The sequence below is a fragment of the Sylvia atricapilla genome, chromosome 8 (assembly GCF_009819655.1).
Source record: "Sylvia atricapilla isolate bSylAtr1 chromosome 8, bSylAtr1.pri, whole genome shotgun sequence".
Taxonomy (NCBI): Eukaryota; Metazoa; Chordata; class Aves; order Passeriformes; family Sylviidae; genus Sylvia; species Sylvia atricapilla.
The window spans coordinates 10,492,677-10,511,244 of NC_089147.1; the positions used below are offsets into that span (position 1 = coordinate 10,492,677).

At 47.0% G+C, this 18,568-nt stretch overlaps 3 protein-coding genes across 4 annotated transcripts in view; 2 read left to right on the top strand and 1 right to left on the bottom strand.

The window, feature by feature from the left end:
• The window catches only part of ADD3 (adducin 3), a 322,976-nt gene that overhangs the window by 108,083 nt on the left and 196,325 nt on the right, over window positions 1–18,568 (bottom strand). The gene's annotated exons all lie outside the window — the stretch shown is intronic.
• On the top strand, window positions 3,341–4,443 carry LOC136364467 (cuticle collagen 13-like). Its single transcript, XM_066324439.1, has 2 exons — window positions 3,341–3,347; window positions 3,740–4,443. The coding sequence occupies exons 1-2, from the start codon at window positions 3,341–3,343 to the stop codon at window positions 4,441–4,443; spliced, it is 711 nt and encodes a 236-aa protein (XP_066180536.1).
• The window catches only part of XPNPEP1 (X-prolyl aminopeptidase 1), a 31,116-nt gene continuing 16,678 nt past the window's right edge, over window positions 4,131–18,568 (top strand). Inside the window, exons 1-8 of one of the 2 annotated variants that reach the window (XM_066323611.1) lie at window positions 4,131–4,180; window positions 5,823–5,918; window positions 8,568–8,698; window positions 14,260–14,323; window positions 16,015–16,119; window positions 16,392–16,484; window positions 17,395–17,538; window positions 17,905–18,000. In XM_066323611.1, coding sequence (XP_066179708.1) covers window positions 8,582–8,698; window positions 14,260–14,323; window positions 16,015–16,119; window positions 16,392–16,484; window positions 17,395–17,538; window positions 17,905–18,000 — 619 coding nt within the window. In that variant the 5' untranslated portion in view covers window positions 4,131–4,180; window positions 5,823–5,918; window positions 8,568–8,581. The remainder of the gene's footprint in view (window positions 4,181–5,822; window positions 5,919–8,567; window positions 8,699–14,259; window positions 14,324–16,014; window positions 16,120–16,391; window positions 16,485–17,394; window positions 17,539–17,904; window positions 18,001–18,568) is intronic. The other variant, XM_066323610.1, reaches the window with a different exon arrangement.

An 18,568-nucleotide genomic window follows, 5' to 3' on the forward strand; every position in this document is an offset into this window, starting at 1 on the left:
AAAAATATGTCTTGGTCACAGACTGGTTGCTGGGTCACCTTCTGACACCACAATCTCACCAAGGTGCCAAACAGCATCTACCGTTCAGCTGTGGGATGCTCAAGATGGGCAGGGGTCATTTTTGGCGATTAAATTGCAAAGCAGGAGTCTAAATTTCACAGGTGCCCAAAAGAAGAAGGTGAAGGAAATGAAAGTTACAGCCACAATAAAGGTATAATGGGTATAGGAGGGTTGATAAGATAAAGCAAGTTCTTTTATGGCTTATTTCCTGGCCTTGATCACTTGATACAGACTAAGATTACAACAGTTAATGGCTCTGTCATTTGGTAAGGTTGGTTTCTGGGAATTTTGATTGCTACTCCTCAGGTCTTTCTCCTTCACTCCCCTCTTTTGTTATCTGATGCAAAAGTAGCATTATAAGGACATAAAAAATAGACTGATTACGATTTAATTTAATCCAAAGCAAGGTAGATTGAAGTGCTTCCATAAAAGATCTTTGCATCAGAATTTTCACCATTTTATTTGAGGTCAAACAACCACTTAGAAAGGCCAGTTTTGTCTCTTTAAACATTTCAGAGCATATATCATAGACAGCTCTGCCTGATAAATTAATTATTAAAGATTTTACATTATCTACATTGGCAAGTTCATTAGGACCACTTCAAAGCTTCCCAGAGACACAAAATGCCCAGGAAACAAGCATCAAACATTTTGGCCTAACCGGAAAGCTCACTCTGCTTTCTCTTATTTAACTTATTACTCATATATTATTCAAATGAAATAAATAGCACAGCCTCCTCTGCTCAGCCAGGCAAAGCCTTTAGCAGCAATCCACTGGCTCATTCAGCCTGGGCATGCACCAACCCCCCATGCAATCCAGACCCCCTCAGGGCTCATCCATGGGTTTAACTCTGCTCCTGCTGGCTCAGGTAGTACTGGGATGCTTGCAGTGTTCAGACCCAGCTCCCTGCAGATGGGCAGAACAGCTCACATGGCACAGTCACACCTCCACCTGTGACATGGCGTGTCACCAGCATAGGCAGGAGATGTCTGCAAAATGCTTTCTGATCTGAAAATTTCCCTTCTCACAAGATCATTACTCTTCTGGAACGAGGTTCCTATGCAGGATAGCCATCGGTTTGTCATTAATAATTTTATCAGGAAGGGAGGCAAATTAATCTGTATTTTAGTGCTCAATGAGTCAGAACCAGTTAGAAGTCACCTCTGGGTACAGAAACCTTAACAATGTGGCTCTGCAATACCAGGCAACTCAGTAACAACCTAGAAGCTCTTCCAGACATCAATACTTTCCCTTCTGTTTTCTGCTTCCTTTAGCACATTTTTAGGAGATGGGAACGCAGACTTTTTTTACCTATATTAAATAAAGAACTTGATGAGGAAGACAGAATGGGGACACATTTTGGCCACCAGACAATGCAGTAAGGTGTTTTTGAGTGGTGGCTTAATTAATTTTGCATTACATAGAGACATCAATATCACATTGATAGTCTGTCCACAGTGATGCTTGTTATTTCTGCCCTGAGCTGGGTCCAAAGTAGAGAAAGTTAATAAAATTCAATCCTCCTGGTTTGTTCTTCTCTCATGCTGGGGTTGTTTGATAGCTAAAGGAGGGAGGACAGACCTGCTTTGACACTGTAGTTGTTTTCCTTGGAATGGCTGTGGACAGGCAGAATGGCATCTCTAGACCTGGAGCAACTGGGGGAAGTTCTGTGAAAATGCTGAGCTTTTCCCTTCCCTGTCCTCCCCCTGGTACCCTGGGATCTGCCAGCAGCTTGATTATCTCATATTGTGCACGCTCCCCAAGTCACACTCCCACATAGGAGAAGTATTTTCTTTCCTCCCTGTATTTGATTGCCACTGCTCCCACGGTCCATCAGCTAGCCCAAAGTGATATAGTAATGATTTGCTGGCAAAAAAAAAATCAAACTATTTCACTGGCACAGGCTGATTACCTTGTGTTTAGCTGCTGTCCTAAATTCAAACAAACTGAAAATGGTGCAGGAGAGGAAAAGGCATCCCCACTTGGAGAGCTGGAAAGGCACATGACAAATAACTGCAATGGTTTGGACAGATCCTTCTCCCTTCCCTGGGCTGGTGCACAGCTCTGGCAGGTGCAGCTTTCCACAACCCTCTATTAAGAGCCACAGCCAAATTCAAAATCTAACCCCAAATTATTATTATTACTGTTATTGTGAGTCAGAGGAGGCTGAAAGGACCATTTCACAACTATGATTGGATTCAGCTGCAGAGTTCACCATCGGCAAATGATCTCCGTGATCATCGTGCCAATGTTGCAGTGCTTTTAGGATGTCCTGACACGTGCTTTAGTGTGAGCATCGCTGGATTCTGGCTGGTTTCCAAGAAATGAATCTTCTCAGCAAATATTCTGCAGGGTGAGCATAATGTGGTCTGTAACACAAATGCAAAACACGTCTGTAGTTTACCCTGAGGGGGACACTGATGTGTGATGAACTAAATGGGCCTTTTTGGCCCAGACTGCCAGGATTATGGGAGTCCCCTGTGGGCAAGACTGGAAGATAAGGTGAGAATAATTGGGAAACAGCAATTAGCTTCACCCAAGGAGGTTAATGAGGAAAGAAATTTTCCTGTTATAACAGTCCTGGTCACCAGGCTCTCCCTCCTCTCTCTCCTGCCCCTCGTCAGGGGCAATCTGCAATCCCAGCCCCATCCAATGACCCTTCCCAATCTGGGATGCTGGATGCAGCATGGACCTTTTATTCTTTTCTGTTGGATTACAAGTTTTGCTGTGCTGTGTTGTACCCTACATTGTATTCCAGGGATCTGCAGTGTGGAGAACACCACAGTTTCTGTCTGGCCCTGACTGCAGGGGAGCTGGAACTGCTGAGCCTGGAGAACAGTCTGAGAGAAAAGGAAGCCAGACCCTTTCCAGATGTGCACAGCAAAGGTCACAGGGCAAGGTTCAATGAGGGAAATCTGCTTGGGTATCAGAAATAAACCTTTTTGCTCCAAGGTGGTCACCAGCTGCCCAGGGTGGCTCTGCTTCTCCTTTCTAAGAGATACTTAAAACTCAGCAGGACAGTCCCTACACACCCTGCTCTAGCTTTGAAGCTGGCCTCATTTTAGCAGAGGGTTGGACAGGAGACCTCCAAAAGCCCACTGCTGCAGGCAGTGCAACCCCTCTTGCCTGGACACAGTCACAATGCATAGTTTTTTCTTTTGTTGTAGCCTTTTTTGGTGGTGATCTTCTCACGTCTGCATTTCTGTTACTGTCAGAAGCCTCCTGTTTCTGTCAGAAGGGTTCACTTACAGCCCACCTATGCCGGGGTGGAGCAGGGCGATGGAAGGTACTTTTGTTAGGAAGCACATGCATGGCAAATGACCAGATTTTCATAGAACCATAGAATAGTTTGGGTTGGAAGGGACCCTAAAGATCATCTAGTGCCGACCACGGGCACTGGACCAGGTTGCTCGAAGTCCATACAGCCTGGCCTTGAGCATTTCCAGAACTGGAGCATCCACAACTTCTCTGGGCAACCTGTTTCAGTGCCTCACCACCCACAGCACAGAATTACTTCCCAAGATGTGATTTCAGCCTGTCCCCCAGTGTGGTGCCGGGGGATGAGGTGCGAGCCCCCAGCCTGTCGTGCCCCGGCTCCTCCGCCCGCCTTGGACACACGGCTGCCCGGGGCCGGCCCTGGGGCTGGCTGAGCGCCGCCATCGCTCCTCCGCGCTGCAGTTCTGGAAGTTCAAGAGCGAAGCGGATCGCGGAGGCGAGCGCTGGCCGAGGTGTGGGACACGTTCCGCTGCGGTCCCTCCCCGCCGGCTGCAGGCTCTCGGGTGTCCCGGCTCCACACCGCCTTCCCCTCACGGCACACGGAGCCCCGCGCGCTGTCCGGACACGGCCGGCGGGACAGCGCCGGTCACCGGGCGGGACGGGACGGGCCCCGCAGCGCCCAGCCGGGCGGCCACTCCGGGCAGCGCGGCGGTGGCGATACTGATCCCGGTGCCGATCCCGGTACTGATCCCGGTGCCGATCCCGGCGCCGATTCCGATACTGATCCCGGTGCCGACCCCGGACCCGCCCGCGCGCCCCGTGACGTCAGCCGTGACGCCATGGGGGCGGCCCTGGCAGCCCACGTGGGCGCTGACGTCACGGCGGCGGGCGGGCCGGCGGCAGGTGAGGCGCGGCGAGCGCGGGCAGCCGCGGGTGGGTGCCCCGGGCCGATGGCACAGAGCGGGGGCTGTGCCCGGGGCTCGGCCGAGGGGACTCGGCACGGCCCGGGCCCGGCTTGCCCCTCCGGCCGGCCCCCGGCGGGTCTCCAGGCCCAGCCCGGGTGCCCAGGCCCTGCAGGGGATCCAGCGCTGACAGCCGGGCCCAGCCGCGGTGACCAGGCCCAGGCCGCTCCGTCAGCCCTGTGCAGGGCTGGGGGAGGCTTTTAGCCCAGGTGGGCAGGAACAGCTCACTTACGGGGAGACGCAGTAGGAGCTGGGCCTGTTCAGTCTGAGAGAACAGAGAAGACAGAGGGGATCTCATCAATGCATATAAATGGTTTAAAGGCGGGTGCAGGAGGATGGTGCCAGGCCCTTAGAGGTGGTGCCCGGCGACAGGACAGGGAACAATGGCCATAAACTAAAACACAAGAAGTTCCACCTCAACATGAGGAAGAACTTCTTTACACTAAGGGTAGCAGAGCACTGAACAGGCTGCCCAGAGATGCCTTGGTGTCTCCTTCCATGAAGATATTCAAAACCTACTTGGATGTGTTCCTGTGTCACCTGCTTCAGGTGACTCTGCCTTGGCAGTGGGGTTGGACTGTGCCAGAGCTCCTTTTCAACCCTGACAATTCTGCCATTCTGTTTGGTGAGTTAGAGGTGCAGCAGGTACTGTGGAGAGGGGACAAGCAATGGGGCTTGTGCGTCAGTGTATGGCTGCTTGGACAGTGAGTGCTTGGGCTGCCCTGTGTGCAGCCAGTCCAGGCCAGAGAAGCCTGCCTTCGAGGTGGTGCTGCTGGTTCCTGACTATTCAAGCCAATGTGCTTGTTTGGAACAAGACTATTCATAAGGGAGAAAGTGGACAGGAAATTATCACAAGGACGATCATATCTGAAGAAAATGTGACATAAACACTCAGGGTGGTCTAACCCAGCAGCCACAGGCAGACCCAGCTGCAGGCAGACCTCCTGGCCTTGCCTCCCTTCCCCACTGTGGCACTGTCACACACCCTGACACAGTGGGCCTGGGGGCCCTGGCCACTGCTGGCGCCGGGGCTTGCAGCAGCCCATCACTGTGTGTGCATGTGGGAGGCAGGAGGACGTGTCTGGTTCCTCTGGCAGCATTTTCGTGGTTACTCTTTTTCCCATGTGTCTGGTGGAGATGCTGTCCAGGCAGGATCTGGTCTGGGCTCTTGGAGAACTGCCTCCTGCAGTCTGAGTGAGGTGTAGATAATATACGTCTAGACAGTGACAGATTTTGGGATCCAGCTCTGACTCTTGTCATGCTACAGTGGTACTTTGCATGTTACTCCTGCTCTGCCTTAATTTCCCCATCTGAAATACAGGGAGTGGCCCCTGACATAGTGACTGAGAAAGCAAATTGGCATAAACCAGCGCACACTTGCAAGATTTAATCATAAATCTTGACAAGCAAATGCCTGACCCTTGACATTCCCTGTTCACTCATGGTTCACCCTCAGTGCATCTCTAATCTTACCACCAAGAACGTAGTGTTAATGCATTTTCAGCTCATTGCTGGGGTATGAGAATGTTTTATGGGAGGGCAAAGTTTGTTAGCCACTTCAGTTTTGCCCTTTGCTTTCTCAGGCACAGTGGAGCTTATGAAGGCCAAGCAAGGAGCTGGATGGTATTTTGTGTGAGCAGAGACAAGTGGCATCCAGACGTGGGGAACTGCAGAGACAGGTAACAAGGGAGCATGATACCTTTGAAAAAGTTAGGGCAGGAAATGGGACTGGTTCTTGCACTGTCACAGCCATTACCTTAATTTCAGCTGTGTTTCGTTTTAATCACTGGACTGATTAAATATGATAGAGAAGCTGTTTTAATTTTGTAGAGGCTTGTAATTATGGCCAAGGGAGAAAAGCCATGCTAAGTCTGTTAAGTAAATGGCTATCAACTATCTCTGAGAAAACAGCTTCTGTTTCTCTGGAAACTGAAGCAAATTTTTACTGTAAAGTTTGTGGAGGATATTTTGAAAGCCATTTCTTATAGTATGGGAGTTATCCAAAACAGAAATCCTCCTTAATATGGGTTTTGTTGCTAATCTACCTTTGTTGTGTTTTTAATATTGCAAGCAAATCTTTCAACAGTGAGAGTACTTTTTAAATGATTTTTTTTTTGTCCTTGAGAGAATCTCATCTTGCTAAGAAAACCATGGCTTGTCAGCAAGGAGCTTTATTAAAAGGCAAAGCCTTGTCATGCCTTGCCTATTTATATGAGACTTCTAGACTCCTGGAGACAAAGCACAGGCCAAGAAAGGAAGCTGTGTCCTTTTGAGTTTGTAGAAGGAGATTCTTTTCTGCTGGCTAGTCACTATGTTGTTGCTCTCTCCTCTTTGTTTCATTCTATCTGAACATAAATCAGCAGCAATGTTATAGAGTGTTAAAACAGCTCACTGTGGAGGACAAACAGAAACAATCACAGTATTATAAAGTTCAGTGTAGCTTGCAAACTCTGTGTAAAACAATGAAATTTGTCCTGGAAATAAATCTGTGGTGTAGTCCCCAGCAAAGGGACAAGGTACCAGTTTGGGGATATAGTGCGTGATGCCTTTTGGGCTTGATTTGCTTCTTGTGGTCTGGGTTTTAAAAGGCATTCTACCTGTGGGCAGAGTCAGCCTCACACAAATCTGGTGTGCTCTAAACTTCATGTCATGAGACTTGTGAATGGTGGTCTTGAGTTTTCTTTCCACCTGGATGTATCAGGTCTTGGTTCAGTTTGTGATTTGGTCACAGCACTACTGTGTGACCTTGGTCAAATCAAACCTTGTGAAAGGGAGGCAGTTTTTCTGCTTTCCTGCTTAGATGGCAAACCTCACAGGGCAGGGATTGTGCCTTATTGTGTTTTGCCATAAGACTATAATGTCATCTGGGACTCCTGGTAGCTACTGAGGTGTAAATAGAATAAGTACCTGGATAAGCAAAAAATGTTTGAGACTTGCATGCTGTTTGCTTCTCCCATCTATGACCTGTTTGTAGACATGGCTGTGAAATGAGCTGTGAAATTAACTGGTCAGAATAAAATACTTTATAGCATAGCCTTCAAGCAGCACATAACCTACCTTGCCCTGGAAAGTGACAGCATTAAAGTTATAAGAGTTCTTAAAAATGTGAAAAGAGTGGGGAGAAAACTGGGAAGGGAAGTATCCCACTTTGGGGATGCTTTGGAAGTGCGTGAAGAGTGAAGAAAAAGTGGAGAACCTCTGAAAAGGTTCAGGCTACTTGATTTTCATTTTTTCTGGCCAGCCATCCTCTGCAGCCAGTGTGTGGCTGCCCCTGCAGCCTTCTCTGGTGCCAGCACAGCAGCATTGCTGTGCCAGGTGCTCACAGCGGGCACTGGCTGCTGAGGGCTTTGGGGGAGCACATGGAGAGGCTGGTGTTCACTGCAATGCCAAAGACACATCCATTGCAAAAACACAGCCAGGAAGGGTGACTGGCCTGTGCCCTTGTTTTTCCCTCTCTGCTGTGTGCCGTCCAGGCTTGTGCCCCACCCCTGCCTGACCCCAGCTGAGATCTGCAGAGCATTTGCCAAAGGTCTTTAGAGAGCATTCCCATAAGCATCCTTAGTTGTCCTCTGCAGTCACTTGTGAGAGCTCTATGGGCTGTTCCTCCTGTTACAGTTGTGTTCTTGCGAGGTGAACTAGTATGCAGCCCTGAGGTCAATATGGCCAGTGAATGCATCCCTCTGAATGTCCTTGGGAGCAGATTTCTTTTGTCTGAGTTTATTTGGTCACCAGTTCACAGTGAAACTCTGGGGTACAGTAAAACTTCTAAAAGTTACATTTATAACTGGTCCATTTCTGAGTTCCTGATGTGCGTGTCTTCTCCCTCCTGATGTGCACCTCTTCCTCTCTGTGGTGTATAAGCCACAGCATCCCCAGCCCTAGAGTGAAAAGACTGAAAGTTTCTCTCAGTGCACTTCACAGGTGGGGCTGGTTCTGCTCTGTGTATCCTTGGCTTCCATATGCCAAGACCTTTCCTGGCTGTCATAGGGTATGTCTGAGGTACTTTGCTCCTCATGCTGTCCACATGCAAGAAGGGGTTGACCAATGTGTTAAATTTACGTGTATCACCACAGGGCATGCCATCCTTCACCAGCTGGGAAAGATCCTCTCCAGGACAGGCCAGCTTGGACTCACTGGTTTAACCTGATTTCTTGTTCTCAAGGAACATGAATGAAGGGACAAGACAAGTGAAATTCTGGTCTGAGAGGGATGATGTTGGCACAGTTATCCTCGAGGGGAGTTTCCAGTGGACACAGCTTCCTCCAGCCTGTGCATGTGGGTGACCTGGGATGGCTGGAGAAACACTGAACTTTCGTGCTTTGTTTTAGTTGCAGGTAGAAAGATGAGTCCAAAAATTACAACGGAGCTGCTGAAGCAGCTGCGGCAGGTGATGAAGAATCCAAGATATGTACAGGAGCCTGTCCAAGCCTACATAGTGCCCTCTGGAGATGCTCACCAGGTATGGATGGAATGGGAATTATGGGAATTACAGGAATGGTCATACTTTTCCTTCCCTGCAAAAAATCAAAGCCAGGCGTAACTAAAATCATCCTTTGTTCACTTGCTTTAATGGTTCTAGCATAAAAGTCTGGCACACGTGAGAAATATCATGTTGGAAAATGTTTCTGGGGTCTGTTCAGGAGATTGAGGTTTTTATGTTCTTGTAACAAATCAGAGTGGATGTTCCACCAATAGCTTTCCATCAGATTGTGTTCAGGGAGCTCACACTGCAGAAGAGGGAGCTTGCCAGGAGACTTGCTGTGCCCATCCTGGCTGTTGGAAGAATGAGTATAATGGGGGAGGAACAGACCTTATCTGGGCTTTACTTTCCCCAGTAGCATCTCCTGATCAATACATACTCTCAAGCAAGGTAGCAAAGGTTTAGTTGCAGAATTTTCTCTTTGCTAGATTCAGTTCTTGGTGGAATTTGTTGCCTTAGGCTTGAGCCCTTCAGATCCCACACGTGGGGCCTTAGGAGAGGCAGGGAAGGAACAGACCACAGTGATGCTTCACTTTCCATGCTGCTCTGCATCATGGACTGTGCACTAATGACAGGAGGCAAGTCTGGGCCCACGGTGGTAATCCATGGCAGTAACTGCTGTGTGCTGCTTCCACTGTTAAGAATTTAGTAGTCCATGACATAAATTTTAAATTGCAGAGCTGCTTTTTCCCCTCCCCTGCTTGCTCATGTGCAAGTTTCACTCTTCTGTTCGCTCTGTTAGGAGACCCAAGAACTGCTGAGGGTTTTTCCCTCCTCAGCCATTTTCAGGAAACAAAGGACCTGAAGCTTTCCTGGCTCACACCCAAAGCTCCCTTTTACCCCAGGGTGCACAAGAACAAAATGCAACTGAATCAGAACCTTTGCCCTTGACTTGGCACTGGGGTGAGCTGGGTCCAGACTTGCCTGTGCCCTGGGACCATATGTGCAGCATCGTGTTTCCTCACAGGGAGAGCCAAACTTGGGCAGGTAGGGGGAAGGCGTTTTCTGCAGCTGCTATTGTCTGCTGCATTCCTGCCTCAAGCTGCCTCTGTCCATATATAACTCTGGTTTCATTTCACTAGACATTAAATGCTGTCATGTGAGTTGAAGAATGTGACCCTCAGGACTTCTGGGTTTTTCTCTCGCTTTCTTTTCCTTGACAGAGTGCAGCTAAGCAGAGAACCCCATGTTGCTATTTCCTGCCAGGCGAGTTGGTCAGGTTTCTCTGCAGAGGGAGTCTATCTGAATAGAAACAATTACCAAAAACTGCTGATTCTGGTGCCTCCTGAATAGCTGGTGCAGGATTTTTTCCTGTAAGGACTGGGAATTGATGCAGTTTTTGCCAATGACAGAAACCTGTTGATCCCAGAACAGCCTTACTGATTCCAGGTAAATTGTGATGATCTGTGATTTGAAACTTTGCCATGTTCCAAGCGAGGGTTTGTTTCCTGTGTGCAAACAAGAACTTTACAGCCTTGCAATCAGATTTTGCTCTTAGGCAGCTCCCTCCATGACTCAGAATACTGGGGTTTAATGATAGCCAAGTGTTTGGTGGCCTAAGCCATTTCCTTCCCACAGCCCAAATAAGCTATGTATTGCTGTCCTTGCCTCTCTCAGCTATTCCTGAGGCTGTCCTGGCATCCACATCACAGAACTTGTCAACAAATAAGGCTTTCCCTCCTGTGATGTTGCCACAGGGTTTAGATTGGGGGAAACTTTATTCCATTCTGGGTTGCAAAGGAAGCCCTGGATTGGACTGATGCTGATACACCCTGATGCTGCAACTTGCTGACTAATTTCTTTTTGTAACACTGGGAATGTTGATGAGCTCTGAGTTCTGTGATGCTTTTAATACTGGTTTTCCTGCAAGGCTAGGTGGCTTAGATTATCATACTGCCAGGAGTCTTGCTACCAGTTGTATCCTTTGTTTTCCATGTTTAGTTGTGTAAGGAACTGAAAGACTTGCAGAGCTTCTCAAACATGGCTGTCTCTGACTCAGACTTAACCAAGGCTGCCTTGGATTTGTGACTCTTGCACTCAGCCCTGGATGTTGGCTGGCTGCTTTAATATTTGAAAACTTTGATGTTGTTGATAAGAAGTCAGAGGAACAGACTCTTTGCTTGGGGGCCTGGGTGGTCCAGAGGCTGATGAGAAAGGGGGACAGTCCCAGCCAAAAGTGGAATGAAGCCCAAAGAGTCCCACTTCTTTTCATACGTGTTGGGTGGCTGCAGGTGCCCAAAGACCATGAAGGGATGAAAAGCCATGCTTTTAGGAATGAGGCACGTAAACCCTTTGTGGGTTGGTTAAAAATGTTGGAGCTTTTGGGATGTTGCAGTGGTAAAAGCAGGATCCATTTTTATGTTGAGTCAATGTGTGTTTACGTTAAATCTGGAGTTTGCCCATATGAGACTATTCAGGGATTGGAAGAGCTGCTTCTCAATGGGAGGGAATGATGTTTGCATTAGAACTTGGATTTGGAGCCAGTTAGAGCTTAACTGTGGCTGGCTTCACCCTCCAGGCCTTGACTCAAAACAAATTTGCTTGGATTTGGCTGGTTGTCTCCATGAAGGAAGCACCTGCCCAGCTTAGGGCCCTGTGTTTGGATTGGCAGAGGTGCTGTCTTCTGCTCAGGGCTGGCTCCTCTGACACACACTTGTGCTGAGCTGAGGGATCAGCTGAGTTATAAAGCAAGAGATGGCTCATGCGTAGGTTGCTCTGAAGTGTTCCACATCTTACCAATGCAGTTAGGGTTTTGGCACTGAATACCTCCCTCCCTCCAGGTACACGGCAGTGTTTGTTCTTTAATGACACCGGTGTCATGGCTCTAAGGGTAGCCAGATGCACTTTGCATTTCTGATCTTGGTTGGCATTAGACCAGAATGAGCTTCAACATGTTTACAGTATAGCCATGCAGGCTTTGAGTATACGCAGCACTGATTTTTGGGGGTTCTTCCTGGCTTAGATGAGGGGTTTTTTTGATGTAGCCCCCAGTTTTGTCTGTGTGACTGACAGGTGTGGTGAGAAGCAGGTGCTAAAGGAATGAGGAGGGCTAGGTTGAAGGCCATCAGAGTTGCAAGAAAAACCTTGGGGAAATACCTTGCTCTCACTGTGCTGTGGTCTGTGCTTTGTGTGGCATACACAGGTGCTCCCCATGTAATTTTAGCTTATGCAAAACATGGGCTCATCTTTGCACAGTGAGAGTTGCTGCATGGAACAGAACAGGTGGGTGTGCAAGAATTCAGACTGACAGATGAATGAACTGTCTTTCCCTTCAGATCCCTGATAATTCCTGTTAAAGCCCTTGTGCCTCATTGTAAACTCTTAAAACACTGCCTGGATTTGTCTGTGAATGGGGTAGCATGAGATATGTCCATGCAGTCAAGGTCTTACTTATTTGGTTCAACTTTTACCAGATCTAAAACTCATATACTTCTTTTTCTTTTGTATTTTTAAAAATCATTTTTATCCATGTCATCATTCTGTGGTGTTAACCCATGCTATGAATGTGAAGTTGGTTGTCTTCATAAGCAAACTAGCCTGTAGTCTCTGCTGTGTTGGTCAAGAGAAATGGGAAAGGAATCATTGCTCTCATTTGTATTTAAGTACATCATTTGGGTTGTACTTGAGTGATGTGATCCATGAAGGGAAATTCCCAGTATCTCCTGTTGGCTTTGGACCCTGGGAGAGATGTCCCACCTTTGAGCTAGGAGGTGTAGGAGAGGGGAGTCATAGCAGCCAGCAGGCTGAAGAGTCTCTAGGGAGAGTTGAAATGAGGAATCCTCAGCTCTGGCATTGCTCTGCCTTCATGTTCTGTCCTGCTGCTCTGAGGCAGTCAATGGGGAAACAGACCCTTGATTCTGTTCCCTCAACAACTTTGTCCACTCTGTCTGCTGATGCCTTTGCCGTTATTTTAAAGGGGTTCAGTGGTGTGTGGGGCTGAGGGATGCACCCCATCAGCTGGAGCTGTGCTGAGGGCAGTCATCCTTTCCCAAGGTGGGTATCCTGACCTCCCTTCTCCCCACAGCTGCTGAACATGTCACACCCCTGTGGGACTGGACAAGAAAAAGCACAGGAAACTGACTATGTCAGAGAGAAGGGCATGCATGGTCTCCATACCCCTCCTTTCTGCCAACTTTCATTAGCATTTGGCTAAAGAGAGGATTTCTTTGGAGCATATACCAGGAGTCTTCCCTGGCAATTGGGAGCAAAAGCCACTCAACAAGATCCTCTTTTGGGCCATGAGATTTGCTGTTCTAAGCTTCAGTTTCAAAATATTAGTGGTGAATGGTTGGTTGGCTTCTCCCAGGAGGGGAGAGACATGGCTGTGGTGGAAGGGGTTTGATCATGATGTGGTTTGGAGCAGAAATAAAGAGTTGGTCCCAGGTGTAGTAATTTGTGCTGCTTGCTCGCTCACTCCTGTGCTTTGAACCCAGTGTCTTCCTTAGAACAGTGAAGAGTAACAGATTTGAAGGGAGTATTTTTTTAACAATCAGGTGATTCTGTCACAGTAGGGACTAAAAGCACCTGAGAACTGGGCTGTGATTTCTTAGCTCAGTTCCTAAGATGTTTCTTTTGCCCCAGCACAGCTGGGGTCATGGAAACAGACTTGAATTTCAGACCATTTGTAAGGTACAAATCCAGGGGTTTTGCAGCTCAAACGTCAGTGCTGTCAGCCTGGATTAAGCTGATTTGCTGATTTGCACTAGTTCATTAACAGGCCTACTCAGCAGTTCTGACCTACAAACTTGCCAGAATGGAATCCCATAAAAAAGTCATGTGGGCCATGTGAAATTTCAGTTGTTCTTTTAATTTTGGCAGTTCCTGTTAATATCAGGTGTCTGTGCTCAGGCTGTTCTACAACATTCTGAAAAGATGTGTCCAGAAACACAGGTTATGACAGGTTTAGGATGAAGATGGACTAACAGCCTTTGATTCCCTCTCATCCATCAAACCATGGTCTGGTGGTTTTGGCTGTCGTCTAATTCTGAGTAGGCAAGGAAGAAGTGAAAGGATCAGTATCTATTTATGAAGGGTCCCAAGGGTTAAATTTTTTACAGTCTTACCATCTTGATGATTTTCTTTCAGTGTTACTATTGCAGGAAAAAGAAGTCTTAAAGGAATTCTTACAAATGCCAGTGAGGGAACTTCAGTGGAGATAGTAAATTTTACAGAGTTTATGTGCTGATTACCCCAAGATCAAGGGATGCTTCTAGTTTCTCTTGCCTTCACGTTGCAGCTTCAAAGGCATGATTTGTTTGTTGCCCAAAGGGGAGGCTGAGTGTGAAATAAACGTCTGCAAACTCTGAAGCACTTCAGTGTTTACAGATGTTTGTGGGAGAAAAGTGCTGCAACTTAAAAAACCCCACCAGTTGAACATAAATACAGTGTAATCACAGTGGAGTAGAGCCTAGGAATTTTTAACTCATTTTGTTCTCTCTGTGGTGTCCTTTAGGAGAAAAAGCTTATCAAAGTATTTGTCATCAGCTGGTTGGTTTTTTCCCCTGCTGCTATAAATAATTGCTGCCTCTTTTGTTTTCTAGAGTGAGTACATTGCACCCTGTGACTGCAGAAGGGCGTTCATCTCTGGATTTGATGGCTCTGCAGGTACCTTTCCAAAACTTGGGTTCTTGCATAATTCTCCTCTAAAGAAATAGTTCCTTTCATGGCATAGAGGCAGGATGGAAGAGAAAATCTATCCTGCTTGTTTGGACTGTTTTATTCCCATTTCAGCATCTGCAGAATTATGTCTTGGCTACCCGCTGGAATTATGTAATATCAGCAGAATAACAAGTTTTCAGAAAATGTTTGACCCCTAAATGAACCTCTCATAAAGAAAAATCCTGTTAACTCTTTAATGTGGTGGCTGTAACCTGCGGTCATTCCCTTTGATGTGCAGCCAGTATGAACAGATTTTTACGTTGCCCGTTCGGGCTGGGTGAATAGTGGATGGACTTTAGCTGGCCTTTCTGTTTAAACAGAGCCAGGGCCAGAAACTGCATTTGGAAACCGAGCACTGTGGAAAAGTTTGCTTATCTTGCCGAGACAGGATGTTTTCTTGGCTGTAGGATAGGTCTGTGTTTCAAGAGACCTAGTTTTTACCCTAGCTGTACCCTAAGCTGTGCAAATTACTCTGCTCTGTGGTTGTTGGAAAGTCACTTTAGCCTACTGAATTTTTTTTTCCCTCTAATTGTATATCAGTTTAATAAATACTGGTACCTATGTTTGGAGGGTCGATTCATCAGTTCCTATGAGCTCTGGGACCTCATTTGGAAGGTGATAAATCCAGGGCTGTGGGCTGCTGTTAATGGCTAACGTGAATTCTGTAATAATTTTGCTGCTTCTGCGTGACCTCTTCATTACCTTCCGCTCTAATTTGTGCCCTTGTTATGTGCTTGGAAGGTCTGTTCCTGACCTAATGCACAGCAATCAGTGAGGCTTTACACAGGGGCTCACCTTGTGTTTCTTGCTTCATCTTTCCAGGCTGAAGCAACTTAAAATGGGGTTTGTGTTGGGGGAATTTGATAGAAGACGATGAGTTAATAATTGGAAACTCTGCTCTGCTAATCTGAGCATCAGTTTTTTGTGACAGAGTGTATGGTCAAGATGCAGTCTCCAAAGACTTGGATTCAGCTTCAGTTTGTGCCATGGTTTGTTTTATTTTATATTGTCAAGGGCAAGGCAGCTTGTGTGCCTTGCTGGGATGTCACTGCCCTCAGCTGTCTGCTTGCATCCCTCCATCTGGAATCAGTGGAATGGAACAGACAATGAAGCAACAGAAGTTTATGTTCATGTTTCCTGTTCAGCCATCTCTGCTAAAGCTGTAACATTCGGGAAAGGGGTGCAGCTGACAGCTGGGAGTGATACCCATGTCTGCAGGCCTGGTATCAGCTGTATTTTGTGGGTGGCCAGAGCCCAGGCTTCCTCCCCAAACGAGGATGGGATGGAGTTCAGGGATCTACAGTATATGTTACTGTGACAACAGTAGAAATGTAGACCTCTAGGTCTCTGTTACAGAAGGTTTGGAAAGCCTCACTTATCCAGTTCTACTGGCTGGCTGAGATTTGCTTAAGTTGAGTTCATCTGAGGCAATTCATTAAGGTGCATCCTTGTGCATACTGTCTCCAATAGGATTTGGAAGGTCACAGTGTAGGGAAAACAGTGAGTATCTCCACTGGAACGGGAATAACTTCTGAACAGTGATCAGAGATGCCTTTTAGGGAATCAGGGTGAATTTCAAACACTGTCCTTGCTGTGTCTCTGCCTACCCTGAATCACCTTTCTGCCTCCCTGCCTAGGTACTGCCATAGTCACTGAGCAGCACGCAGCCATGTGGACTGATGGACGCTACTTCCTGCAAGCTGCACATCAAATGGACAGCAACTGGACACTCATGAAGATGGGTATGCAGGAGCCTGGGACACTGCTCCACTGATCAGTGGAGAACAGTCACTTCACACAAGTACAGCTTGAGCTGTAGGGATATCCCATCCTGCAAGGACTTAGGGACATATTGGATACATGGCTTCTGCTTAAGTGAACTGTGACAACTCTTGCCTCTGGGTCTAGACATTCATTAGTAGGCATATCTGATGCATTAGCTTGGACTTTTTGCATAGTGTGGGAATGTTTCAGTGTGACTGCTGCTTTGAACTTTTTTTTTTCATCCTTGAAGGTCTGAAAGATACACCAACTCAGGAGGATTGGCTAGTGAGTGTCCTCCCAGAAGGCTCAAAGGTGGGGGTGGACCCTTTCATTATTCCAGCAGGTTGGTTTTACTTTATAACTCTGGGTTGGGCTACTGGATTTTGCTTTCTTGCTTCTCTGTCTGAGCTGTTGTGTGATGGTGTGCAGGTAACCGTGTTTAAGATGTAGTGGTGGTTAAGCTGTTATGCAAAACAGGTTGGATTTAGGTTTAGCCATGCATCACTAGAGTTCCACAACAGTACAAAGCACAAGAGATGAGAACTGCTTTCTAAGCTTGCAGTGACTTTACCTGAAAAGCAGAATCCTGATCACCTCTTTTTGTCTGTGCTTTGGCTTGTCACGGGCACTTCAGTACAAAGGTGCTGAATGCCTTGGTCAGCATGTGAATAAGAACAGCCAGGCACAATTCATGCTACTACTCCTGCTTGGTGGTCTTGGGATCTCTGCAGCTTTCCCTGTAGGAAGCATAGGGAGAGGTATCATTTATATCAGAGTATCCATCTATTCATGCTTCAAAACATGATGCACGATGCAAAGGTCACTGGAGGCAAGGGGAGGTATTTGCTTGTTCAGATGGGTTAAGGATCTATGTCATGGCTGTGTGGAAGTGACTCTCATCTTGTCTAGCTTAGATGTAGCATGGTTCTGCACTGGGGAGAGGACACCCTTAGGGCAGCTTCTGCTGTGGCTTCTTCCAGAGACTTCTGTCTCCCAGCCAGAGCAGTTCTTCAGCTCAAGCATGAGACTTCAGTCCTGTGAGGTTCTGTACCCACCACTGGGTGCCGTGGCGTGTTTGTGGAATTGTAACTGCAGTAGATTTTGTTGTCTTTCTTAATGGAACGGGAAGAAGGGAAGGCTGGAAGGAAAGGAGAAAACTCTGATTCTTAAGTTTGAGCTTTGTGAACAAAGCTGTTGTTGAACATATGTGTGTTCCTTAAAGCCACCACTCTTTACTTTCTTCTCTTTGGCAGACCAGTGGAAGAGAATGTCCAAAGCCTTGAGAAGTGCTGGCCACGACCTAGTGCCTGTCAAAGAAAACCTGATCAATACAATCTGGACAGATTGTCCTCAACGCCCCTGCAAGCCTCTCATCACACTTGACCTGAGTTACACAGGTGAGAAGCTTAACTCCCAATAGACATGGGTTGTTCCTATTGCCCTGTCCCCCTGTTGCTTTTCTCTTATAAAGGAGAGAGAAAAACGGTCCTGCAGCACAATGTGGTCACTGTGAATAGGTCAAGAAGGTGATCAAACCTTAACTAAGGACCCCTCTGTCCTCAAAACTTCAAATAACCGTTTTCTAGAAGCTGGGTGACTTCAAAACAAATACATGGGCATCTAGAGGACAGCTCATTTGAGGTAGTTCATATCAGTCATTAGAAAGGAGTGAGAAGCACAAGAACAATATGTTGGTCTGTGTTCCCATCATCATCATCCCCAGCAAAGTTAGGGACTGTAGCTTTTCCTGTTGTGTTTTGCAGGGATCAGCTGGAGAGACAAAATTGTAGCACTCCGTTCAAAAATGGCTGAGAGGAAAGTCATGTGGTTTGTGGTAACGGCCTTGGATGAAGTAGCATGTAAGTCTCTGCATCTCCTTTCTCAGTTCTTCCTACAAAATAAATGTTCTTCCTGCTTTGGAAGAGAAGACCCATGGCAGGGTGAGAGGCCTTTATGACACCATGTTTGTTTGATGTCAATTAACTTCTTATCAAGTGCAGTGGTGGTAACAGGTCACAAACAGCAAGCCTGTATTTCTGCACTCTGCCTCATTACACCAGTGCGGCTCCTGAATACATTTTTAGCCCAGGAAATGCAGTAAATCACCACCTTTGAAAAACAGCCCAGGCAAAGGGAGAGGAAGGTCACATCTAAAGCCTGAGGCAGTGCAATGGAAAAAAAAGACCTGTGAGATTTTCTGGCTGTAAAATGTCCTGATGCTGCCTCACCCATTGGAAAGATGGAGACTTGTTTTCTGCTGTGGAGTCTGGGCTATAAACAAAGCAGTGCAACATGTGGCTTTGTATACATAAAGCAAGGGTGGAGTACACTGCATTCACAGTAATCTTCCTAATTGTCACGACTTCTTAAGTCAGTCTCTACCTCTCCAGTGTTCAGCCAATGCTTTGGTTAAAACAAATATGTCAG